Source organism: Episyrphus balteatus, chromosome 3, assembly GCF_945859705.1.
Source record: "Episyrphus balteatus chromosome 3, idEpiBalt1.1, whole genome shotgun sequence".
Classification (NCBI taxonomy): Eukaryota; Metazoa; Arthropoda; class Insecta; order Diptera; family Syrphidae; genus Episyrphus; species Episyrphus balteatus.
The window spans coordinates 1,188,280-1,214,934 of NC_079136.1; the positions used below are offsets into that span (position 1 = coordinate 1,188,280).

At 31.5% G+C, this 26,655-nt stretch overlaps 3 protein-coding genes across 4 annotated transcripts; 1 reads left to right on the forward strand and 2 right to left on the reverse strand.

Annotated features, from left to right (window-relative positions):
• Nucleotides 1-48: 48 nt before the first annotated feature.
• On the reverse strand, nt 49-25,959 carry LOC129914058 (ubiquinone biosynthesis monooxygenase COQ6, mitochondrial). The gene is made up of 8 exons (XM_055993105.1): nt 25,688-25,959; nt 25,435-25,625; nt 25,132-25,371; nt 1,057-1,164; nt 819-989; nt 564-757; nt 229-511; nt 49-166 (listed from the first exon to the last, which is right to left on the reverse strand). Exons 1-8 carry the CDS (start codon nt 25,869-25,871, stop codon nt 137-139), a joined length of 1,401 nt encoding a protein of 466 aa, XP_055849080.1. The 5' UTR covers nt 25,872-25,959; the 3' UTR covers nt 49-136.
• LOC129914054 (transient receptor potential channel pyrexia) lies at nt 4,841-23,063 on the forward strand. 2 transcript variants are annotated; one of them, XM_055993096.1, is made up of 11 exons: nt 4,842-5,428; nt 7,354-7,588; nt 7,640-7,895; nt 7,955-8,244; nt 8,304-8,648; nt 21,005-21,498; nt 21,556-21,639; nt 21,692-21,845; nt 21,909-22,020; nt 22,083-22,260; nt 22,315-23,063. In XM_055993096.1, exons 1-11 carry the CDS (start codon nt 5,375-5,377, stop codon nt 22,948-22,950), a joined length of 2,838 nt encoding a protein of 945 aa, XP_055849071.1. In that variant the 5' UTR covers nt 4,842-5,374; the 3' UTR covers nt 22,951-23,063. The 2 variants fall into 2 exon arrangements, with proteins under 2 accessions (XP_055849070.1, XP_055849071.1); XM_055993095.1 differs by having other exon boundaries at nt 4,841-5,428; nt 21,692-22,020.
• On the reverse strand, nt 10,561-16,066 carry LOC129914059 (uncharacterized). The gene is made up of 2 exons (XM_055993106.1): nt 15,207-16,066; nt 10,561-11,554 (listed from the first exon to the last, which is right to left on the reverse strand). The coding sequence occupies exons 1-2, from the start codon at nt 15,688-15,690 to the stop codon at nt 10,785-10,787; spliced, it is 1,254 nt and encodes a 417-aa protein (XP_055849081.1). The 5' UTR covers nt 15,691-16,066; the 3' UTR covers nt 10,561-10,784.
• Nucleotides 25,960-26,655: the final 696 nt, after the last annotated feature.

Here is a 26,655-nt window from a genome sequence, read left to right on the forward strand (position 1 = left end):
TTTTTTTTTTTTTTGAAGTTGTTATTTCAAATAATAAAACCAAATTTTTTTTATTCAATTAATTGTATAAATGTACCGTTTATTTATACAAAACAAAATTATTAACCATTAATCAAGTAATACTAATCATAAGATTCTAAGCTATTGCCCGTTTTAAGAAGATATCCTAAAAAAATGTATAAAATTGTTAGATTAACTAATTTAAAAAAAAAATTATATTTCAAATACCTTGATTCCAGGGATATTCTGTGTTAATTGTAATCCCAAACTGCGCAGTAAAACCACAGGGCTGAAAGTGGTTGAATAGAGCCTTTGTAGACCATGCACACCAATCATAAGCGGTACATTCTTGATTAAACTATTTTGTTCGTATTGGACCAAATGATGTTTGTCACCAATTTCAGCTCCAGCATACACAGCATCGGAAAGGACTTTGACTAAATTTGTCACATCACTGAAACCTAAGTTAACTCCTTGACCGGCGAGAGGATGAATTCTGTGTGCTGCATCTCTGTAAGAAAATTGTTTTAAAAAAAGTTCAATCAAATTCTAAGAAAAATTACCCAATGAGAGCAACTCCAGTGGAGACATAAGATGAGGCATGAAGAAAACCAAGTGGAAAACATGCACGAGACTTATCAACAACACTCTTGACTTTTGGTGGATATTGTCGATTAGATAAGGTGTCTCTTCCCATAATAGAGTTCAAAGCCTCCAGTGCGTTTGTGACAACGTTGCTTTTTGGATAGTCTTTCCACTAACGGATCATTTTTTGTAATGAAAAGTCTAGAATTTTTTTTATTTATTTTTTTACTTACAAAAGCTTCATTTACTGCATCAACAAACTCATTTGGTTCCATAGATGCAAGCCTCTTAGCCTCACTTGGAGTAGTACTCCAAACCAGTGAACTCATCGTATCGTTCAGCGGTAGGAATGCAATAGGGCCGGTTGGAATAAATCTCTGCCATGCAACTGAATTATCTCCAGGCTATAAGATTGATTTTTTTAAATAAATAAAAACTACTATAAAAAACTTTCATTCCAAAAAATATTACATCGACTAATTCAAGAGTCGCTACCAATCCCATTCGTTCGTAATTTAAAGAAAAAACATCAACACCCATTTGTTTTCTAACAATTGAATTTGCACCGTCAGCACCAATCTGTAATAAATTGTATTTTTTTTTTTTAATTTAAACAAAAAATCTTTAAATTGATTAATCTTTTGATTGGGTTAAATGATTTTCCAATGAATGTTAAACACTAGATTGTTACAAAAAAAAGTCGGACTGATCCCGGATTTGATTGAACGTTGGAATGTCTTTCTACAATATCGAACTACAATTTCAAGGATTTATTTTTGCATTCATATACACATTCAACACGTCTACGATTTTCGTAGGTACTTTAAATTTGAATTTTACACTCAGAACAAGAACTTGTAAGCTAAGATTTTCGACCATTCTGACGACTAGAGATCATTTTTTGGGTGAGTTAACTGAGTGTTGTAACAGCTATCTGAAATTAAGTTTGAGTTTTGTCTGTTGTCAGCAAACTTGGTTTGTAAAAGTTTGTTGATAGTTTGATTAGGACTTTGAACAAATCTAAACATTTTAAGGTTCACTCGGGCGTATACGTATTTTTTTGTAATGAATTTAAAATACCTGAATTTTTTTTCAATATTCTGCTTTATCATGAATTCCTTTGATAAAATTGTGAAAAATTAAATTGATAAAATTATGAAAAATCAACCGCAAAAAATTGATATATTGAAAAAAAAGCTACGGAAAAAAATATTTTATTTTCCAAATAAATTCTTATTTCACATTTTAATTGCAATTTTCCGGAAAGAATCAAATGTTTTGAAATCGCAGGGAATACAATTAAAAGTTATTTTTGGTTTCATCATAATTTAAAAAAAAAAACTGCAATAATATTGCACTTTTTCTCAGAATGAAGCGAGCAGCCGTACACGAATGTTAGTATCGTTATTAATAAACCTCTTAGTAATTTTAATATAAATCGGTTATTAATCGCGCAAGAAATATGATGCCAGCTCTAAGACAAAATTATGATTATTTTTTATACTTCACTCATGAACTTATACGAAAATTCAACGCTTTATACCAAAACTTTTTAAGTCAGTGTCCCTCATAACTTCAAAACTACTCCACCGATCATTTAACAATTTTGAACGCAATTTCTTAAATGTACATAATTTACGACGTAGGTGACGCTGGAAGTTTTTTTTTCAAAATTGTTAATAATTTTCATTATACAATAACAAATAAGCCCATTTTTTTTCGCTAAAACTAGCGTTTTCTGTTCAAAATGTACCGAGAAAGTGTAAAATTGTAATTTCATAAAAAACACCCAGCTTTTGCTTTACTATTATTTAACAAATGCATTTTGATTTCACATGATCCAGCAACTAGTTATGAGTGCCACTTTCATATTTATTAATATATCTTCGTGGAAACAATAAATAATATTCATGGAATTTAATAAATTATTGGTTTTAATAAATAGATTTTATCTCGGGTCGTCTTAAAAAAATCAGGAAAGTATGCCTTTTTTGGTCCAAATTAACGTTACGTCCTTTTCCTCCTCCTCTTAAAAAAAAAACAAACAAACATTAAATTTATAATACCTTTAAACATCCAACTTTAAGGAAAATAGACTTGACTAACTTTTATTCTGAACCCTAAATCATTTGTATACAAAATATTGGACATAATTTTTCAACTTCAGAATGCATTTTTACATGCCTCCCTATGCGCTGATTTGGGGGACTATTGATAGTGAATAAATAAAATACAAATATTTACAAAACTATAGTTTTTATTTTCTTAAGTGCTAATTGATAAAACAACAAATTTTTAAACTTTTGAAGGTTTAACAAAAAGATGTAGTGAATAAATCAAAAGGACTCAAGATTCTTGTTCTTTGCACAAAAGATTGCTTTTTTAATAACATTGTTTTCAACATAATATAGTTGGTTATTTTCGAATTTTTTGTTTGTAAATATTAAAAACTTGCCAAAGTCGCAATAAAATACTAAATGCGAACATTTTAAATCGAAATCAACAAAATCATTGACATCATAACTTCATGCTTCCGTCTGAGAGGAAAATTAATATGTATTAAAAAAAAAAACAAAGTAAGTATATCGCTCTCAATTTTCTTAATTTTATTTATTTTCTTAAAATTGATTTATTTTAAACGATTTTTAAATAAAATTGCTTCCTTCTGGTTATAAATCTTTAATTTATTTTATAAGGTCGATTTTTTTTTTTTGAATTGATATAAATATTTTATCCAGAAAAAATATCAAAAGAAAAGAATTATAGTATACATAATTTTCAAAAGAAAAAAATATTTTATTCCAAAAAATTATGTGTAGGCAGGTAATTCCAATTAAATTTAAATAAAATGCATGTGCCAATTAAATAAATATGCTAAATGTAGGTCACACATTCGGCAGAATTCTCAAAAATTCATTGATGATTTTTTTTTCCCAAGAAAAAAAAAAAAAACTTGATGATTCGTTTGCTTGCATGTGATATTTAGATTGATGCACAGATTCGGAATTTGTATTCCAAGTAAACAATAAAAAACAGTCTTCGTCTCCTTATAAAATAAGTAGATATTTACAAATACCACAATATTATTTATGTAAATATTTGTATACATATGATCTTTGTTTACAATCATCGATGATGGCCACGACGCACAGTCAAGGAAGCCGGACAATACGACATCACCATAATGAATATTGAACAGTTTGGAAAAAAATTCAAAATTGAGTGCTGGATACACACAATTAATAAGTTTTCAAAATTTTGTATATAAATTGAGTATCCAGAAAAAAATTAAAAAAAAAAAAAAAAAAACAGACAAGAAAAACACCTCTGCAGACAATTCTAGCGATCGCAAGCAAAATCAGTTCAATTTTGCATTCGAACGCAAACGGATAAATATTTAAATTATTTTTGTAAATAGCTTGGTTTACGGGTTTTTAAATTAATTAAAAAAAAAAAAACAATTTTGTACAAAGCCAAAAATAAATAACGAACGGTTGGGAATCATTTTAATTTCTTTTCAATTTTATTTATGCAATGCACGAGAATTAACGGTACTATTTATTCCTGTGGAGTAAAACCAATTGATCAAAAGTCACATTGATGTTTGAGATATTTGTAACGTCCCAATAAACAATTTTGCTCCTCTAAAGCGTTACACAAATGGTTACGCAGCTTCTGTAAAACTTTGTAAGAGCTAAATATTGTTAGTTTCAAATTTCATGCGAAAGTAATTTTTGATGTGAAAACATCTCCGTGAATGGAAGAAAGCAATGTACGAAAAGTGTAATATCTAAAGGAGTGTAACGCTCGAAAGTGTAACGTTTAACAGACCAGGACTTCGAAATAGTCTCTGTATTGTGAAAACTCAAAAATCTTCACTTTTGAATCATAACACGGAAAAATTCTTTTTGTTGCACGTTACCAGTCTTAATAATTTGTGACTTCCTGGTTTTTTTAAAGGGACATCCAAATCGAGTCCTTTGGGAGTAATATAGGGTTTTAAATGGATCACTTGTATGAGGACACATTCGCTATAAAAAAAATTTATAATTTAATAACCGATTCTGTTTATCTCTTTTTCTTCTTTTTTTGTGAAATTACGTGTTCAAGTCGCAACTTTTACCTAGGTACAATAACCCGCGATAAAATGAATAAATAGCTTTTAGATACTTAAAGTAAAAAATAACATACTGTTGTCATAATGACCTTAACCATATTCTTTCACACTTAAATTTTGTTTTTTTTTTTTTAAGTTTTTGTTGTCTTTGGAAAATTTAAGTATACGCGGAAAAAACAACATTTAGAAATAGATCATGATTTACCCCTCTCACGAGAGTGATCTCAAGAGAAGGTGTTAAATGTTTTCTTCTAATGAGGCAAAACATGTATTTATTAAAATCAAAATATACAGATACACCACAAATTCTCAACCATATCGATTGTTTACATTTTCCAGTCGGCTTGCGGTGTGGTTCGTGATTAGGAAAATGTAAACATTTTTATATTTGAACCCACAGAATAATACTTTTTTTCGAATAGCAAACACGCAAAATTAAATTAAAAACAAAAAAAAAAAACATTATTATTTGTAAAGAAGCACCTGGGAGGAATTTCATAAAGATTCGTAATATTGTGTTTGTATGGGTTAAGTGAACTATCGACGTCATTCCGATTTAACTGTTATTTTCAAACTCGAAAATTTTAACAGTGATTTTAGAGAAATAAGAAGAAAAAAAAACAACAGGTGTTTTGTGATCATTTTGTAGAGATTAATTTTGTCCAGGAATTAATGAAGATCAATTTATCGAAGCAAACTATGGAGAATGTACGATTTTCGATTATAGTAAGTAAAACTAAAATTTTATTTTAAAAATCAACTTTACTTAAAAACACCATAATCTTTATGCAATGTTTATCGTCAAATTTCAGAATTTTGTTTATCGAAGGAAAAAGGTGTTAAGTGATAGATATTTTAAACATTTTGTAGGTCCAGTGTAAAATGGAAGCATATTTTTATTTTTAAAGAGTTTCTTCTTTCTTGCAAGAAAATATGGTCTATACAATTTGCAATATTCGAATTTTTTAAACTGGTTCGCACGTACATATATACTTGCGCAATAGCTTGCATACCTTAAATTGATTATTAGAAAAATTAAAATGTAAATATGCACCTATATAAAATGCACGTAAAATTCGATCTTTAAACGACTAATATTAGTGACTTGACTCATGGATAATTCCATGAAAAAAGGGATACGAAATTTGAACAAACCATGCAGGCTCTTTTATTTTTTCCAAAAGCAAATCACAAATTACAAACGCCAATTCTTTATGCAAGTTGCAAGAAAAGATTCCATATTGTATACCCTTAAATAGTTACAAATAAGTTACTTTCAAATTCATTTCCTAGATTTTATAATAAAAATAATTAAAACATTATTTTTATATTTTGAAATTTCGATGATTTCAAGACTTCGAATTTTATGGAACTTTTGAAATATTTGAAGTTATAAAAAAACTAAACAATGAAAAACCAACAAACGCTTACAGTTGTTAAGATTGAATTCTTAAGATTAAAAGATAAAATAGACTGTAAGTATAGATTCTAGATTTTTAGCATTTATTATCATTTAAAAAAAAAAAATTTGATTATTACAGCTGAAGAAGCGTAAATACACTCGAAACGAATTTTGGACTACAGTTCAAAAAAACTCTATTAAATTGAATATTATTCATAAAGTCCACAAAACATAAACAAAAATTATGAAATTATTTTCATTATTTTAGTTTTCTGTTTTCTTTCTTCGTAGTAGTTAAAGGTATTCAATAAACAAGACCTCAGTGGTTTATAAAGTGAATTGAATTTTAATTTTGAAAATCTGGTACCCAAACTCACATGATTGAAAAAACAAAAATATTCAAATACAACATATTTCTTCTTCTCTTTCCAAAAAAGAGAGTCCAGAGGGTGTCTGCCTGTAAAACGTAATCCTAAATCCTAAACTCATTTTCGACCTAAAAAAATTACATCCATTATTTGAAACGAAACGAAAGTTGAGAAAAAGAAAAAACTCAATTGGTTAGATTTTTGGCCTGTGATAGAATTTTTATATTTACTGTTTGAGTACATAAAACAATATTACGCATACGCAACAGTGACCCAGAAATAAACAGTTTCATTTGCCATTTAAATAATCTACTCTGACAGATTTAAAGGTTGAAAGGTTTATCCACTTGTGGAAAGTTTAGCGCTAGATAGCCACTTCTTCTTCTTTTTAATCTACTGTCCGGATACTGTAAACGATGTTTAAAATACTTAAATTTCAACCACATGCGGAATTGCAATAATCAATACTTTGGAATCGCAAACAATTTTGAAATCGAATTTAAACAAATTGCAATCCATTCTAAACTAATATGCAATCAACGCACATAGTGTTTGCAGTAAAAACCTGGTCAAAAGTCGATTTTCTAAAAATCAAAAAAGATGTCAAAGTGGGTGCAAAATAAACATCGGTCAATATCTTGCACTTATTTTTTTTGTTTTTCCATTGTGTCTTGTTAAAAAAATGAGTTCAAAGTTAACGGTTACATCTAAAATATTACAATTAGGTAGGGTTGCTTTTTTTTAAGACATTAAGGAACTATAAAACAAAATACCTATTTATACTAGTTTGTGATTTAAACACCTTAATTAAACAGTGAATTCATGTGTATGTATGTTCACATTAATATTCATATTAATATTTTTTTTCAATTACCTACTAGGAAAATGACTTAAATAATTGGAACTCAGATAGAGAGATAGAAGACTATTACGATAAACGCAGCATTTCCAGTGAAAGTGATAGCGATATATTCAGTAATGAAACTGATGCCATTCATTCATGGCAACAACGAAGTCATGTTATTTGGGATATTGCAGAAATTGAAGAGACATTAAGACGACAATCTCTCAATGCCGATAATATCCTTGAAATGGTTAAATGTGGAGAGTTTTATGGTGCGTACTTTTATAACCCTGTAATATTTTAGAAAATAACTTTGTCTTTAGAATTAATTTCCGGGTCAAATGATGTAAATATAGGCCTCCTATTCTCAGCATTGTATGGTTTCGTTGAAAGTATGGTCATACTTTTAAATACCTTTTCGGCAGATCCAAATGCACAAGACTCAAAAGGACGAACATCATTGCATTTCGCCTGTTCCAATGGTAATTCACAAATTGCAAAAATTTTACTCGATCGTGAGGCCGATCCAAATTGTTGGGATTATAAAAAGGAGGTAACACCTCTGCACTGTGCTGCTAGGTATTCAATCAATACATTTAAATTAAATAAACCATAATCTATTTTAAACTTTTTCCTAGTGCAAGCAGCGTCGAGTGCATTTTGTTACTCTTACGACGAAGAGCACAAATAAACATTGGAATAGAGAAACGCTCAGCTCTACACTTTGCTATCGACAGAAATGCAGTCGAATGCGTGGAAACGCTTTTGAAATATGGCGCCAATCCAAACACACCGCAGGTCTACACAGAAACTCCTCTGCATACAGCATGTGCCTTGGGCAATAAGAAATGTGTGGAACTTTTGCTCGCCCATGGAGCTGATGTTCGACCACAATTTGGTGAAGGCAAGCTAACAGCCCTTCACCTAGGTAAGTTATTTTTTTATTATTTTTTAATTCGAATATAATGCAATAACATTTAAATATAGCTGCCGAAAATGATTACGTTGAATGTGTAAGAATTTTGTTAGAACATGGGGCTGATGTAAACTGTCGAAATGCCGGCTATCAAACTCCACTTCATTTGGCTTGTCTATCACAATCGGTAGAAACTGTGGAAATGTTAATAAAATATGGAGCAAATGTTAATGCTCATTACAGAGATGGTCGAACAGCACTGCATGCAGCTATCGTTAAGCAATCTAGGTGTTTGGATTGTTGTGTTGCTTTGCTGAGAGCTGGTGCGGATGTTAATAAAGCAGACAACTATGGATACACCCCCTTGCATATAGCTGCTTTGAATGAGTTTAGCCAATGTGTGTACACATTTATTGGTAAGATAAAGCAAAACTATTTAAACTAACAATCAAAATAATGATAACAATGCGCAAACAATTAAATTTAAAATGGAAATTTTCTATTTAGGTGTAACAAATAGGATTTATTGTAGAAGAACATGACTAGGTCACACGATCTTGGCCAAGGTTTTTTTTTTGTATACTTTAGATTTATTCGATAAAATAAATATCTGATTATTTCAATCTTTGTATTTCAAATTTTCATTTGAATTGTATAAGTCATTTAAACAATGAATCGTTTAAGATGAAACACATGCAAGAAGTTTTTCATAAATCAATGAAAATGATATAAATTAAGTATAAACAAAAAAAATCATCACTCGTTTTTGTGTGCTGATTAGATTATGCCCCCACTCCGTAATTTCGATCTATAGCGTGTTTCATTTCATAACACGCCTCTGACCAAATGACTAAAATAAGGATGATAAGCTCTTTTACCAAGCTCCGCCCTCCATCGCGGCTTTATTATATCAACAAACTAGGAAACTAACTACAAACGTACAGAAACACACATATGCTTAAGATTGGCTTTCCATAAGTTCGTGACGTCACAATTTATTAACGTTTAGTTCATAAATTCAAAAATGCACTAATGAATTTGGCTTCATTTTACAGTTGGCTCAGAAAATTTTTCACTTACCATCCCTTAAAAAGGAAGTTAAAATCCTTTGAACCCTCGAAGCTCTTAGAGCCATTTTTCTCACTACAAGTTGAACTCAAGTTGAGGATTTTTATTCTCAACTTGTGATTTTGCTTTTCTTCACTAAAAGTTGACAGTTTCAACTTTCGATTCTCAACTCTCAAGTTGATCAACTAGAAGTTTTCTCTTATTCCGAAAATAGTCGAAATTAAGAGAGGAAACTTAAGATTTTGTATCAAAACGTCATTTTTGTACATTGAGGTTTAGTGGAAAAATAACTCTTAAATATCCCAGGAATATTTTTTAAATTCTAGAGCTGAGAAAAAATAGTGAAGAAAACAAATGTTCAACTTCTGTTTCAACTCTCAAGTTGAAGTCAACTCTCAAGTTTGCCAACTTTAGAGTTTGCTTCAAGTTGAGCAATTGTGAAGAAAATTGACCTAATTTGCTACCGATGATTAATAAGCTGGCCACAGACTTGTCTGGGGACTGAATGAACCAAGATGGCTGAGCTGGATTCACAATTTAATTACAGATTTCGGTGGAACCCTAACGCCTAATTGAGATGTATTTTTATTTTTTTTTATAAAAGTGGTACTATTTGTCAGTTCTTAGGAAGAGACAGTATACCTGAATACGATCAAGATAGTAAAGGCTAAACCCATAGGGCGTGAACGTTAATTCAGTTTTTAACATAAAAATAATTTTAGTTTTTTTTTATTATTTTTGTTATTTTTTCTTCGTTACAGATAATTTTTATAGTTTTTTAGGTTTTCAAAGATTTCTTAATTCATTATGAAATAAAAAACGATCTTGACAGTTTCATATAATTTCGAATACAAAATCTATTTAATACTTGATTTGATATTAAAAAACAATTTTATAGAAGATCGAAAATACAACAAGTAAATTTCTTATTTATGTAAAGTATAATAGTTTTATATTAACAACTTTTATCACTTTCATCAAAAAAACAAAACCGACTTCCATGAATCAAAACTGGATTTTATGGTTTTTCTCATAGTTTCTATAGCCAGAACTGAACGAAATTGAAATGGGACCACTCTGCAGGCACCAGCTTTCCAATACAAAAAGAATTATCAAAAGAAGAATAATAATATCATTCGAAACATACATCTAAATTAACTAAATACAAACTTAGGACAAGTTGAGTGTAGGCAGCCCAGTATAAAATAAAACTGCAAAAAATAAAATTTAGTTCTTGTTTGATTAATCAAACTCATTTAATATTTTTTTATTAAAACCTAAAAGAATACATTCATATTAACAAAATAAATTAAACAACGAAATTTCCCAGTCATTTTAATTTGTAATATATATTCTTCTTCATTTTGTTGTAAGAAGATTTAAAATTAATTTAAGTCAGCAGTTGGCTACAATAACAAACTAAATGCTTTATAATTTATGAAATTATTTATAAACCAAACAAACATCTGTTATAAATTATTATTTTATTTCAATTTGATATTTGTTGTATTTCGTAGTTTTGCTCTAAGACTGGGTTCTTTTAAAGAAATCTGCTTGTTTCTTAACCTTCTCCCTCCTCCAATGTTCGTCTCTTCGTCGGAACATGTTGTAAAATCTGAATCCGTGTCGCAATTCTCCTTGTTCCGTTGTGCTCTGATGGACTTCCGTCTTTTATCCTTTGAAGAAATTTTTTTAACTTTAGATTTTCCTAATTTTTTTGGCGAAGGTCTCCACTCATCAAACGATTCTATACTTGAAGGACACGCAGTATGATCTGCTTTAAATGATGAATTAATTGTTGTTCTGTTGGCGGTGAGATGAGATGAATAATTATTGATTTGTAAAGTTTTCTTCTGTGTATGGCATTCTTCTATTTGGGCGCTCTTTGTTTTAAAAGATGATTGTTGTAAGGTTATTGAACTTGGCTGTTGCGAGTAACTCATGTGAGCAATTGATTGGCAAGTCAAATTGGCGAGTTGTTCCACAGACATTTTTTTCATTAAAACTCGGACTTTTTTCGGTTTAAATGATGTGTCATTGAGGATTTTATTCGGATGATATGGAGTGCTGCATGGAGCATCTAGTAAACAATTTATTGTTGCATCACTTAAAGTTTCGTTTTGTGGATCGGCTGTACAACTTTTTTCCTCATTTATTGTAACGAGACTTGTGTTTGTTGTTATTAAAGTTTGTTCTAATGAAGAGTTCTCTGAGTCATTGAGATTTTGAACATCCATCTTCGTTATTTGTAAATCTTAAATGTTTGTGGATAAATTTTATGAAAGTGTTGTAATATGCAAGATTTTATTTATAATTTGAACCAAAGAACCAATATTTAGAGAACATACAAACATACATACTCTCCGGAAAAATTAGAGAAACTGTTTAAGCTTTAACTGCTCTGATTTTGATATTTTCAAAAGAAAACTGTGCAAGCAAAATAAAAAAAAAAAAAAAAACAACATCAAACAAAGCATGACTTTTTGAACAGAACTGAGTAACCGGCTAGAGCCTAGACTAAAGAGCTTCTCAAAGTAAGTGTAAATAATACACAAATTTCAAATGAAATTAACCCATTATTATTCTGTTCGTCTCAATTAATAGATAAATACTGAGATTTGATGTTTAAAACCTTATTAAAAAACTAGACAACTTTTTAATGGAGTTTTATAATTACATTACAATTCTCTGTTTTCAAAACATTTCTGAAAATAATAAGATTATTTTAGGAGTCGGCAGCAGATTTCTTGCACGATTACTTTTTAGTTAATAAAACCAAAACTTAGTTAATAAAACCGAATTTTTTATATAATCCGTTTAAATGTCGTTTTATTTATACGCAGTGCTTCTCGGAGAGCACACCCCGAAGCATTATTCGTAGGAAATCGGATAATTTACCGCTACGACCTCGCTATGGTCGAATGTGTCAGTTATTAAAAAAGCTATATACCCATTTCGCATTGAAACAAGACAGATTGTGGCCAGGTTTTGGCGTATGTCCGTTTTGAAGCATATTAAAATATTAGAGAATTATATTTCCTGCTAACATTTCTAGCCAGTGTGTGAACATATTTTTAAATAGCTGTCGCAACTTCTTCTTGTAGCGGTATCAATATCGTGCCAAATCTTTGACCGGTAACAAAAGTGGACTAATTGCAAAATTAAAACTTATAATGCCAAATGTTTCAAAATGTCACACTGCTTTCTTCATCAAAAATTTCTAGCACCCTCCAGAATTGGATGTGCTTAAAGATGTAATCAGACATCAGAGTAGTGAATGTTATAAAAGGCTTGGCCTTGCAAAGTCGACTATTTAGGATGGTACGCGATAAAATGCTTTCACTCCACAAAAATCTTCTTTACAACACAGAGGTCAGAAGTTCGCTGGCTAAGAGAAAAGCAGCCAATGGACACTATCATAAATAAATATTTTACAACAATTTTAAAATATTTATAATAATCTGATTAGGGTGCAATAAGCATGCTTTTTAACACACGACCGACGGACAACAGATCTTCAACAAGAACCAACCCTCTGACATCAGCAAAAAATGTTCTAATAAGAGAAAATATTCTTTGAAATTCATGTCGCAACGTGTTTTATGTACCTACAGGGGATTCGTTAGCAAAACAATAAAAAAAAAAAGAATACGACGAGTTTTATTTCGAACAATGTTCAATGAACATGATTTCTTGCAACAACTGTGTTTTTGCAAGACAATATTTTTATTAGAGAATCTAGAAAAAAGGATGTTACGACAAAATTGTATAAAAAAAACTCAAATAGAACAACGTTGATTGAGTTCGTATGCTTGTGTTTCGTCCGTAATCAAGAAAGGTTCATATATCTTTTTTGTATTTTTTTGAAAAGGCATTTTTGAGAAATAGAATGAAAGATTACTTTACAAAATTATGAGTCGACAAGGTTTTCATAGCTCCTATGGTCAATGTCCGTCCATATTGACCACAGGAACTATTAAAATCTTGCGAATTGCTTAAGGGTAGTTCCATGAAAGTGGACATGAATTTTGAACAAATTATGCATAGCAAATTACTATATTTACAAACTGCAACTCCTTATGCAAGTTGCAAGAATAGCTTCTTTGTTAAATTCCCTTATGGGCAGAAATTTAATTCAAGGAGTATAAATAATCTTAAAGCATTTTTAAAGCAAAATCTTGTCAACTACACAAGAATTTCACATGAATGTGACGGAAAAAAGAGTCCATAGAAAACAAGTTAAATCTAATAGTGACGATGACAATATCCCTTTCTGATTGCTAAACTAAGTAACCATTTAAGCAAGCTTTGTTACTCAATATCCGATTTTAAAATTACTTTAATGAAAATGCATTTATTGTTTATTCTTGCAAGAATAAATCGCAGGTAACATGAGTTACCAAATTAATGTATCGCGAGTTACCTAAATATTTTCAAATTTTTCCTCGAAATATTGAACAAATGTTCAGTTTTGTCACTAATTTTAAAAGCTTGTAATTTTGTATGTATGGAATCCACATTAAAAACAAATGAAGATTTAAAATTTTACAGAAAAACTTAATACTGTCGGACTGTTAAAACTCGTGTCCGATTTTTGTAACATGAGTTGCCAACTGACTTTGTTTTTCCAAGTAAATGCTTACAATAAAGAAAAATGTTTTGATTAATTGAATCATTTATTTTCAAAACATGATAAGTCCACTTTTTTTCAAAATTCGTTTTTTTGACTAAATTTGTACTACAGGTATAACCACGTCTGTCTTCAAAATATGAAGTATCTACTCCAACTATATCAGATTTTACAGCTACGCGAAATATTTGTTTAGTATCAAAAACAGAATAAGTCCCGGACTTATCATCTTTTGAAAATAAACAACAGCTTCTTTTTGTGTAAATGCTATATTCGACTAATGATTGAAAATCTTAAGTTTAAAGCTACTTTAAAGTTAAATAAGTAGTCCGGACATTGTATTTTAATCTGAAATACAATTGTTTGATAGACTGGGGCTAAAAGCAAAATTGCATATCAATTTAAAAACTAATTTCACATCCGTTTATTTTCAAAGTTTGATAAGTCCAAAAGCGTTTTTATTTTTTATCTTTTGAACTATCGCTCCAAAAATTAAAAACGAAACGGTATTTTGTAGCTAGGCAAGAGTTCTACAGAATATATTTTTTATAAATTTTGCTACGCATATCAAAAGAAAATAGAACGTTTTTTTCTTCTAAAAAATTAAAAATCATGGACTTATCATGTTTTGCAAATAAATGATTCAATTATGAAAGTAATAGATGCTTCATTCATAGACTGTATCGAATCATTTTATATTAAAATTGACAAGCAAAAAATCTATTTATTTATTGGAAACTTTTGTGAATGTTGTGAGTTACCATGGAATTTCCCCCTACTTGTGAAATATAAACCATTTTTAGTGAACAAAATAAACAAATTTTACCTTGTTTTGTTCTTACTATAAAGTTGGGTATATTCTTTAGATTACTTGGACACAAATACATTCACAAAAAAAAAAAGGTCGCTCCACCTTTTTTAATTCCCTAAACAGCCAAAAAGTATCGACTTTAGTAGCGACCCACCTCCACTTAAAGGTTGTCGGTTGAGGGCGAAATTCACCTTGGACTGTAAGCGCCAACTTAAGTTAAGTACAACTAAGTAATTAAGTACAGACAACCACTTTTGTATTTCTTTGGAGACAAACTAGTTCTATTGGATGGACATTTATTGAAGTTGGAGAATATTGAACAAAATGAAGGATTAATTCCATTTGTGTAATCCCATACCAGCAATTCATCCCTACAATGAAACATCAGAGACCTTTCAGTACTCCGTATGTTTTTTTCTAGATATTGGTTCTTTTTTTTCTTAAGTTTATTTGTGATTTTGTTACCTGAACTTTTTCTTTGATTTGCATTAACACTTTGTGAACATTTCACCGGTGACTTGCTAAGACGTGCACTTTTATCAATAACTATTCTGGGAAGAGGTATTTTAAATGACGAAGATGATTCTTCCATAATTTCACTGCCAGACGAAGATGCAGCTGCTGCTGGCGGCGAATGTGATTTATTTTTAATTGGATCGGCTGCAGTTACATTCGAACACGAACGACGATGTGATTTAATATCCAATTTGCTGGTGGTTGCTTTTTCTTTTTGATCGGCAAGTTTTTCGGGAAAAATTAAAGCCATGGTTTCTGTGTATTTTTGTTCGATGGTTTTGGCAATAGACGCTTTGAGGCGGGTGAATTCTTCGCGCTGTTCAAATAGCTGACGATTGAGATAAGTTATTTCATGTTTGAGTTTATTTACAACATTCCGAAGTTCTTGATTATTTATGGATAATTCTTTATTTATCATTCGATATGTTTCCATTTTTTTTTTTAATTTTTATTTTTTCACAGCATACAGCAAACAGTAAACAGAATTTTTTAAATTTTTTCAAGCATCAACGTCAAACAAAAAAAAAAAATGAGAAATGTCAAATTTCATTACAGCGGTTGTTGTCATAGAGGTGCCATGTTTGCTTGGGTGTATGGATAATTTTAGTAGCTATAATGGGCTGTTTGCATTTTATCTGTTTATGTTATTTTCTTTTTCTGGTATAACTGCGTGATATTTTATTCCTCAGGAACTCTTTTTTTTTTCACAAGCTCACAACAAAAAAAAAATATTATCTTTGGAAAAATCGTCGTATAATGCGCAATGCCGACTTTTCACGAGTCGATTTTTGTGAGGCGAAACTTTTCCATGGTATAAAAAGACAAAGTATGATCATTAGAGCCGCCATCTTACAAAATGGGGTGATAAGGTTTTGACGTTTAATATTTGGCAAAGTCAAAAGCAACAACAATTTCCAAGACAAATTTGTTTACAACAACAATTTCAATGGGAACTGTCAAAACCTTAAGTAGCCATTTTTTAAGTTTTGACAGTTCTCGATACTGAGTTTTTTCTAATGATCATACCTTCTCTTTTTATACCATGAAACTTTTCGGCGTAAGTCGACTAGTGTGAAGCCAGCGTTGCCACTTTGCTACAATTGCAGTAGATCGACTGCATTTCTTGCAAAAAACAAATCTACTGCCACTTAATCCAATCTACTGCACTTCTTCAAATCAAATTGCAAGCGTTTTAAGGAAATAATAAACCAATTTCTTTGTAATAAATAGTATTGAAATGTACAAAATCTGCTCTTAACTCAAAACTAGCTCTAAAAAAGCTACAAAACACCAAGATTAACACTGTTTAAAGTGTTTTTGGCCCAACAAACAGAGCCTGGATTTATGAAAAAAAATCTTTAAGGAAGTACAAATGCTTAATTTAAATTCTGTACATGAGTTTGGTTGTAATAAGAAAAGTATTCTGACTTTTAGTTTTAGTTCAACATACAGGTATTTTGCTTGTTAAATAAAATCTACTGCGATTTTTTTTTAATCTACCGTATTTTATTTATGGATCTACTGCGCAAATTTTGTTTGGAAGTGGCAACACTGGTGTGAACTAGGGATGTTGCGGATGTGGATTTTTTCACATGCGGATGCGGATGGTTAACATCTTTAATAATCTTATATAAATTAATATAGGTAAACTAATTAAAATAATGAAACAGTTATTAATAACATTTTTATTATTTGTATTGAATAAGAGAAATTAAAAATAGGTGCATTAGACTTAGTCAAAAGTAATACCGCCACCTTCCATGCATCAAGTCGGTTACACAGAGGTTGGTAAATTAAGCCCGCGCTAACTAAATAAATGTTTTGCTCCTTCTTAGTCCGGAATGAAAGATCTCTATTATTAGACTGTTTTCACTGCAGCCCCCCAAATTTGATAAATTCCCAAATTCGGTTAATTTTAATTCCAAATTCTAAAAAATTCCTATATAATTTGAAATTCGAAATGAGATAATTTGTGAAATTTGGGATTTAGTGAAAACGGGAAATTTTACATTTTTTTTTGTGTTTTGCCTAAAGCCAGAACTATAATTGACTGAAGCGTCGGATGAAACGAAGGGGAACAGCGCTCGCAACCGCACTCGGCGGATGAAAACTGATCGAAATACAAAAAAACAACAACAATTGACAGTAGCTTCCGACACCATCCGCCAATTATGGTTCTGGCTTAAAATAATCAATCACAGCTCACAAAACATTACTCGGTGTGACTTCCATTGGTACGCGCCATTCGCCGGCTCCAACCAACTTCTTTCTTAACGCAACTTCTTTGCACTTTTCTTTGCGGATGCGTAGGCGGATGTCAAAATTCATGCGGGGGTTCCCCATTTGCGGATGCGAATATTTGCAACATCTCTAGTGTGAACGTAAGCTGAGGTGACTAAAGTGACAATCCGCATAGAAGAATCCTAGTGCGACATACCGTCCGGCTAAAATCGACTTGTGTAAAGTCGGCATAAGGCTTGACCACACTGGAAAGGTATGTGGTAGCGGTACGGGTAATTGAATAAAAAAAATCCAGACCTGCATGAACGTTGATTTTCCAACTGGGAATTTTTTCATACAATTGTCAATTACCCGTACCGAATGAGGATTGAAGATGAAACAGATACAAGGAATTCATAAAGTCCGCAAAAATATTGTTGGTTAAAGGGTGTTTTTTTTGTTATAAATATGTGAGAAAAGTTTCATAACAGCTGACACAATTTTCATTTATGTTTTAAATTTGGTGAAAACGTTTCGTTTGTTATAAGAAAGTTTGTTAAACAGTGTACAAATTTATCCTGATTGAAGGGTTTTTTTTTTAATTAAGAAAACATGAAATTCAGAATAAGTAGATACCAAAAATACTTTGACAAAAATGGTACACCAATCAAAATTGGCGATAAGTCCGATAAAATCAATGTTAAAAGAGAGGCATTTATTAAAAACGCTGTCTTTGACGTGGGAATTACGACTCAAATGAGTCTACAAATTTTTTTCATGTGAAAGGGTGTTTTTTCAGATGTAGAGAAAATGTAGGTTTATTGCGAAACTTAGTAATAATATTGAAATCCAGCCATAATGTTACTTTTGAGATTGGAAGCAAGAATTTTAACAGCCATATTTATAAAAGAATCTTATAGGTTGTTTAACTTTAAACCACCTCTAAATAGGTCTTAAGTACAAAATGTGTATTTATAAAGAATTTACACATTTAAGCAACGTTGCTTAACGATTGCTTAACTTAAACGCCATTCACCACGTTTAGAGCTTTCTTAGAGCCATTTTAAGAATGATTTGACCACATGCACATATGAATTATTATTAAGATCGTGAGCTCAGTATCATGCTATTAATTTATCTAGGGTTTTGATGGGAAGACTACATTTTGTTTTGAAATTAAATTATTCCCTAAAAGGAGCTTGTATTTTAAATTGAAACTAAAGAATTGAAAAATATTAATAAAAAAGAATTAGAATGGTTAGTAAAAATCAACTCCCTCTTTTGGCTTTGATCTGCGTATTTTATTGAGGAACCCGACGACGTAAGCAGAATCATCGTCAACGAACTACTCAGTGTTTTTATGTCTGTTCACTGACGCTGTGCTGGACTGTTCTAGGCAGAAAAGTACAGCTTTTTGCTGTTCATTGAGATTTTTTCTGTGCTGAACTGTTCTAGTTTCCTGTTCATTGACAAAACTAGAACAGTTTAGAACAGGATTTTCTGTTCTTGGTTTTGAGTAAGATCAGGTTAGAACAGACTCGTGAGAAATGTTTTGATTTAATTGTGCGAATATTTCTCGGGTGCTCGTGGTTTTTCTAACTAAAAACAATTTTTAATTATATTTTTCGCAGTAAAAACTCAAAAAATAAATAAAACTAACGAGAACCGATAAGCAAAAAATTCATATAATTTACAATTTTTTTTTTTTTTTTTTTTTATTTTGACAACTGACGTTTAAATGACTGTTCTTGATCTAACGTTTCTCACGAAACTGTGCTGTCCTGTCCTGTTCTGATCTAGAAAAATCCTCGCTGAACAGACTTTTTATTTGCAGTCAAATTTATGAATAGGTATTTGTTTACAAATACATACTTACAAAATGTCAAAAACCACGTGATAGCCCGATCAATCTAGACATTTTATCAAAGTTAATTTAAGTACAAGATTTTTTGATGCAGTTAGGTTCCTTTGATGGAGGAGAATATAAAACCACAGTTTTACACCAAAATTTGATATGGCGTATCCCCGAAAATGACCCCGGACCCCTAGGTAGTACGGAAAAAGTTATTTCACGATTTTTTGATGCAGTTAGGTTCCTTTGATGGAGGAGAATATAAAACCACAGTTTTACACCAAAATTTGATATGGCGTATCCCCGAAAATGACCCCTGACCCCTAGGTAGTACGGAAAAAGTGATTTCACGATTTTTTGGTGCAGTTAGGTTCCTTTGATGGAGGAGAATATGAAATCACAGTTTTACACCAAAATTTGATATGGAGTGTTCCCGAAAATGACCTCTGACCCTAGGAAGTTCAAAAAAAGTGATTTTAGTCGAAGGCTTTCATAAGACCTGTTTCAAGAGGTTCTTGTAAGTATGCAATGTTTTCATCTCTCAAGTATGCAATGTTTTTCACCAATAAGTACGCAAAGCTTTTATCCTGCAGATATGCAATGTTTGTAACGCTTTAGAAAAAAACATTGCATTTTTATGTGAGGTTTCAATTAGCTCCCTTTTTTCCACTCATCTTTAATATTCCAGTATGGTCTACTGGTAAGGTGCTGGCTAGGTATGCAGAGGTACGTGGGATCGATTTTTCGAACTTCCTAGGGTTCAGAGGTCATTTTCGGGGATACGCCATATCAAATTTTGGTGTAAAACTGTGATTTCATATTTTCCTCCATCAAAGGAGCCTAACTGCATCAAAAAATCGTGTACTTCCATTAACTTTGATAAAATTTCTGTTAAATTCGACTGAAATCACTTTTTCGAACTTCCTAGGGTTCAGAGGTCATTTTCGGGGATACCCCATATCAAATTTTGGTGTAAAACTGTGATTTCATATTCTCCTCCATCAAAGGAACCTAACTGCATCAAAAAATCGTGTACTTCCATTAACTTTGATAAAATTTCTGTTAAATTCGACTGAAATCACTTTTTCGAACTTCCTAGGGTTCAGAGGTCATTTTCGGGGATACGCCATATCAAATTTTGGTGTAAAACTGTGGTTTCATATTCTACTCCATCAAAGGAACCTAACTGCATCAAAAAATCTTGTACTTAAATTAACTTTGATATATAGTGAAATTTCGTCTAGGATGATCGGGCTATGATGTTTCTAAAATGTAGTAGTATTTTGTACTAGATTATAATATTCAACAAATTAATCGGGAATTCGTTTTGCAAAATATTTTAAAAGCTTAATTTATTAGTTTGAAAATAAATAAACAAATTAATTAATTTTAGAAAACGAAAAAAATTTGAATGAAAAATAATAATAAACAATGATTGAGTGTATCTTTGACATGTGAGTATTCATGTATTAGTGCTTCTTGATTTGATTCTGATTTGAAATCAAGAAGAGAATTTCTCTTCTGAGAAGCGTTCTGGCTGTCATTTTCATGCCAATAAAACGGTTTCAGAAGTCTTCTGAATGATTCCGGACGCTTCCGGAGAGCCAATCGAAACGACATTAAATTGTATTAAAAAATATTTAACAAAATTGTAATTGTCACTTCTATATTTTAGAGAATGGTGCCGATATAACAGCAAGAACAGATGGAAACGTTTCAGCGCTATCATTCATTGTCCGTCGAACACCTGATGTGATACCCAAACTCATATCCAATCTAGATGCATCGATTAAAGTTAACGATCATGAAATCGGTGATGTCGATTGCGAAATAAAACTTGACTTTCGACTCTTGGTTCCCCTGCCAACACTTGAAAGAGGTGAAACTGATCTTCTTATGTCTTTCATTGAAGTCGGTCAGAAACGTATTCTTATGCATCCGCTATGTGAGACATTCTTATTCCTCAAATGGAGACGAATAAGAAAATTCTTCCTTATGAGCCTATTCTATCATGCTGTGTATGTTTTAATGTTTACCATCTACATATTCGGAGTGTACGTTCGGAATTGTGAAAAGGATACAACTTGCATTGCAGCCAATTATATTTCATCTACAGGCTATTTTGTGGTGGTTCTGAATCTTTTGCTGTTGGTTAAGGAATTTTTTCAGGTACATATTCAGAAAATACTGGATCTGGGATAAAAGTATTTTACTTTGGGTTTTCAGATGGCTCATGGTCTGACGGGATATGCAAAATACTGGGAAAATTGGTTACAATGGACAATCATTTTCGGAGTCTTTTTATGTGTGGTGAGTATTTTAATCTTCATAAGATCCTTTAAAACAAATTCTTATTTCCTAGACACCAGCACTTTTGGTTGCGCAAGATTTGTTTACGGTACCTGATTGGCAACACCATGTCGCTGCAATAGTAATGTTCCTTGTTTGGCTGGAATTGATGATGTTGGTCGGCCGATTTCCTATTTTCGGACTTTATATTCAAATGTTTACAAAAGGTATTTCATATATTCTAGCTGTATATCAGTTTTTAATTCAAAAACAACTCTTATTGATTTCAGTTGCTATGAACTTTGGAAAGTTTTTAATGGCTTATTGTTGTTTGCTGATTGCATTCGGATTGAGTTTCTGTGTCCTGTTCACAGATTATCCAGCTTTTATAAATATTGCTTGGTAAACAACTTTAATAACAAATACTGATGCACTTAGCTCCAATTATCATTTTTTTTAATAAGGTCTCTATTAAAAGCGATTACAATGATGTCAGGAGAGTTGGAATTTGAAGACATTTTTTACGGAGATTATCCAATTAAGTATCCAGTTACTGCCCATATTCTATTTCTGTCATTTGTCCTGCTAGTAACCGTTATATTAACTAATTTAATGGTTGGTTTAGCGGTAAATGATATACAAGTAAGAAATCAAACCCATCGCAATAACTCTTTAAACTACATTACTTAATCCTAGGGTTTACAAGTTTCAGCAACTTTAGACAGATTAGTTCGTCAAGCAGAGTTGGTATATCGTTTGGAATGTTTATTATTTTCACGACTTCTTCGTAATTCTCCAAAACGACTGTTAGCCTTATGCAAACGTAGTTCATTGCTACGAACATCTAGAAATCAATTACAATTTGTTATGCGTCCCAATGACCCCAGAGACCAACAGTTACCAGAGGAATTGAAGATAAGCATTTATAAAATGGTGGCAGAACGAAGGGATCGCAATCAGAGTCTCAAACAAAAGAAATACGAGAGTAATTGTATGTTCTTTAACAAATCAATGCAAAATCGTGAATTGAATAATCAGAAAAGTCAAAAGCTAGACGGCTCGTGTATACTACGACCGCGATCAGCAACAAATGTACCAAATCAATTGCAGCAGTCTTTTCAGAATTTATCATCATCTAGCGAATTAAAACCACAGAATGACAGTATTAAGCCGCTTAGGCAAGAAATTCAGTGCCTGAAGGGACAATTGAATATTTTATCAGAGAAATTGGAAAAATTCGCTGAGGGCTTTGATAAGAAGTCAAATAATGTGGCAGAAGATTTGGGTCATATCAAGAAGATTTTAGAACAAAAATCTCAATTTTATTTTTAAGCTTAACGACAGTATTATTTCCATGTAGTTAGTTTAAGTAAATTTTAATATTTAGAATATATTTTATATACAAATTATAAATGAAAATAAATTAAAATGGAATGCTTTTGAAATTTTTTTTTTAAAGAACACATATAAGAAACCAACCTCTGAACCAGTAAAACAGAGACTTCATGCAAATGACAAAAATGAGACTTTAATCGTAGTAACTTAAAGTTCTTTCCGCAACAATGCGAAACGGTCTACCCTTTAAAAAAAATTTAAAAAAATTGCTATAGCTAGAGGTTTAACTGGTTAATTAATTCTTTCCTGCCGGGTACAAAGGGGTTAAGTCAAAAAATCGATTTTCGGATTTTTATTGGACTTCAGTCAGTTTTTTTTCTCTTTCGTTTGGTCCTATCGCCATAGCTCTAGTGTATTTCCCTTTGTTAGAAATGATTTGGTACAAAGGGTTTAAGTCAAAAAAATTTTTAAATTGTGTGGTACTATGGGCGTAAGTTGACTTAACTTCTTTGTATTTGCATTAATTTTTAATTTTTAAATACAAAAATTGATCCTAAAGGGGTAAAGTCAAGAGGAAGAAAGAAAAAGAATATCCATTTTTCTACAGTATTATATTAGCTCAAAAAGAATTCTCACATTTGATAATTAATTACATTGATGTTTCCAACTTTTCTTTACGAATTAAACTTTGTTATCAATGTAAAAAAAGATTTTTCTTGACTTAAGTCCTTTAGATCAAGTTTATTTTTGAAGATTAAATGGCTCTAAAGTGTTAAGTCAGATTTATAAACAAAAATTGGAACTTCAATTTCATTTTCCTCAAAACTATCTTTTCTGACTTAACCCCTTTGTACCCGGCGCCAAAGAATTAACCTTAAGGTTTTGAGCTATAGCCAAAAAACATCACGATTTTTTTTGCAGGTATTTGGAGTAAACAATTTGGTTGATTGCGGATTTTTTGCGTTTTTTGATAATTGCGTTTGAAGTTTGTAATCCAAATTAAAAATCCAAAATAGGTTTCAACTGCATGAGATTTGAATTTATTTGTAGAATAGATTCTATTTTATAATTGCGTAGTGAAAATTTTGTAAATGGTTAACTCATAAAATGGAAAAAATGGACTTAGGGAGTTTTCTTTAAAAGAAAAAATACGAAAGTTATGATTTTGGTTTTAAACTTTTTATCAATCAAGTTATATTATAATTATTCATCATTCACATTGATACTATCACAACAAAAACATTACTGTTAAAAAAGAGCCATGAAAATTCAGCGGAAATGGGCGGTTGCCACGCCCCCTGGCTGAAATTCTCAAATTTTAAATTTTTTCCTTTGTATAAACTACCAGATCTACCGTTCTACTAAATTTCAAGATTCTACGATAATCAGAAGTGCTCTATAATTTTTTATGAAAATTCTCAAATTTTCGATTTTTTCCTTTGTATACACCACAAGTCCTATCACCGTGTAAAATTTCAAGTTTCTACGATATCGGGAAGTTCTCCATAATTTTGATGATCTGTCTGTCAATGATCTGTGAATCATTGAGTCAGTTACGGTTTTTGCGATTTTGAAGCCCTATATCTCAGAAACTACTCATCGTAGGAGGCTGAGGTGTTTGGTTTTGACCAGCCCAACAAATGTAGCGAGTTTGAAATTTCTAGCATCTTTGGTGTGGAAGTTAGAGGGGGGTCGAAAATGGCCAGAGTTGTTTCCTGTAAATAAGAGTGTAGTGCTAAAGTTGCTAGAGAACTTGGCTGGGCACTACCGTGCCCCTTGATTTCTAGACCCCTAAAGTCGTTTTGGAGAGATCACCAACATTTCGAGGAACGTTTTCGTAGTACCTACCTACTAATTTTTGGGGTTTTGCGGTAAATTGAAAAATATATATTTTTGTGCTCTGCCCGTTCATGAACCGACATATTGTAGCTAGAGCGAACATTTTGGCATGAAATTTTAATCATAAAACAAAGCTGATTTTTTTTTAGAATTTCGTCCTCGAAATTTCCCACCTATATGATTTTGACCCTTATACACTTATAAACTCCAATGGCGAATACGGATAGCAATGCCAAAAAACAGAGCTTATGATAGTTAGTAACAGTATAAATTATATTGAAGAGAAGTAAAGTTTGATTGATTTGAGGGAAATTTTGAGAAAAAAAAATATGGACTTACCAACAAATCACAACTCATCGAATCACCGTTCTTGAGACTAACGACATTCTTCGGATTACCATCCATTCGCAATTTAACATCCCCGACCATTGATTTGTTCAGAATCGTTACATTCTGTGCTGTTTCTAGTTGGGTGTAAATTGCATCCAACATTAAATCATTTTCAATAATACAAGCGACATTTTCTGAGAAATTATCATGATTGAAAGTAATCAAAGCATCGGAGCTTCCGTCCCAAACCTTTGTAAAACAAAAAAAAACTATCAACATATTCTAATTGGAAATAAAGAGAAAACAACTAACTTGCATTTGTTTAACAGGTTTGTAACGTGTCGAAGATATCTTATCCCAGGCGCCAATTGATTTGAACAACTCAACGGAGCCATTATTAATTGCCGATACTCGGTTGCCGTATTGGCCACCGGCGAAACCTTTGAATGGTGGCGCTCCTTCAAGCAAAAGGACTTTCTTTTCCGAAAGAACTTTATTTTTAGCTGCGCGAGAAATGTGGGAATATTATTTAATTAAAGTGCATAAGAATAATAAGAGGATTTACCTATTCCACAAGCAAGAGCAGTCCCAACAAGTCCACCACCGGCTATGATTATATCGTAATGTTGAGGAAGTTGATTTTTAGTCGTGAGGCTACTCTGATCATGTGATAGGTGTCTCGATGAATTTATTATAGAATTTAATGGTAAAGTTAAACGTTTTGGGGAGAATCTGATTAAAATCGACATTTTTTTTTCGAGGAAATTCAGAAAATTAAAATATTTGTGAAATTCAAACGATAAAAATAAACAAAGCTGATTTGATGAAGTGAGAGTTGATTGGAAAACATTCCAGACTTCCAATATTCTTTCATTTGTTTGCAGTGCCGCAAAGCGGGAGAAAATGAAACAACTTTCTTTTTAAATTTGCATAGGGTGTTTTGGACTAAGAATAATAAGTACAGGAATGGGTGTTTGAAGATAGAAGTGCGGCATTTTTTTTTAATTTTTACAAAGTAGTGTTAGTTAGGCTAGGCGCACACATGCGATTTTAGTCGCGCGATTATTCAGTCGCAAAAATGGATCACAAGGATTTCAATGCCTGTAAACACACATGCTTCCCGCGATTAAAAATTTGAAAATTGTGTCTACAGTCATCGAAATTCTTGTCATCTAATTTGCGACTGAAAACACTTAGATTTGCCTTACACAAACACATATGCATTGAACCAGTAACGGAGTGCAGTAAGATGGTTGTTCGCAAGGCGCAACGTTTTATCTACGTGAAAATTTATATTTTTTATGAAACACGTTATTTATGGTTTTTTTTTTAAATAACAAAAAAAATAAAATATGGATATTTTTTAGGTGCACGAATTTAATCAAATTCCCCTAGAAATATTAGAATTCACAGTATGTTTATGCTGTAATTTTAATAAGTGTCGGTAATCATCGACAAAAATTTTGCGTCTTAGAAAGGGTACAACAGCATCTAACTGATGAGCCCAACTGTTGTACCTGGGCGAAACGCATT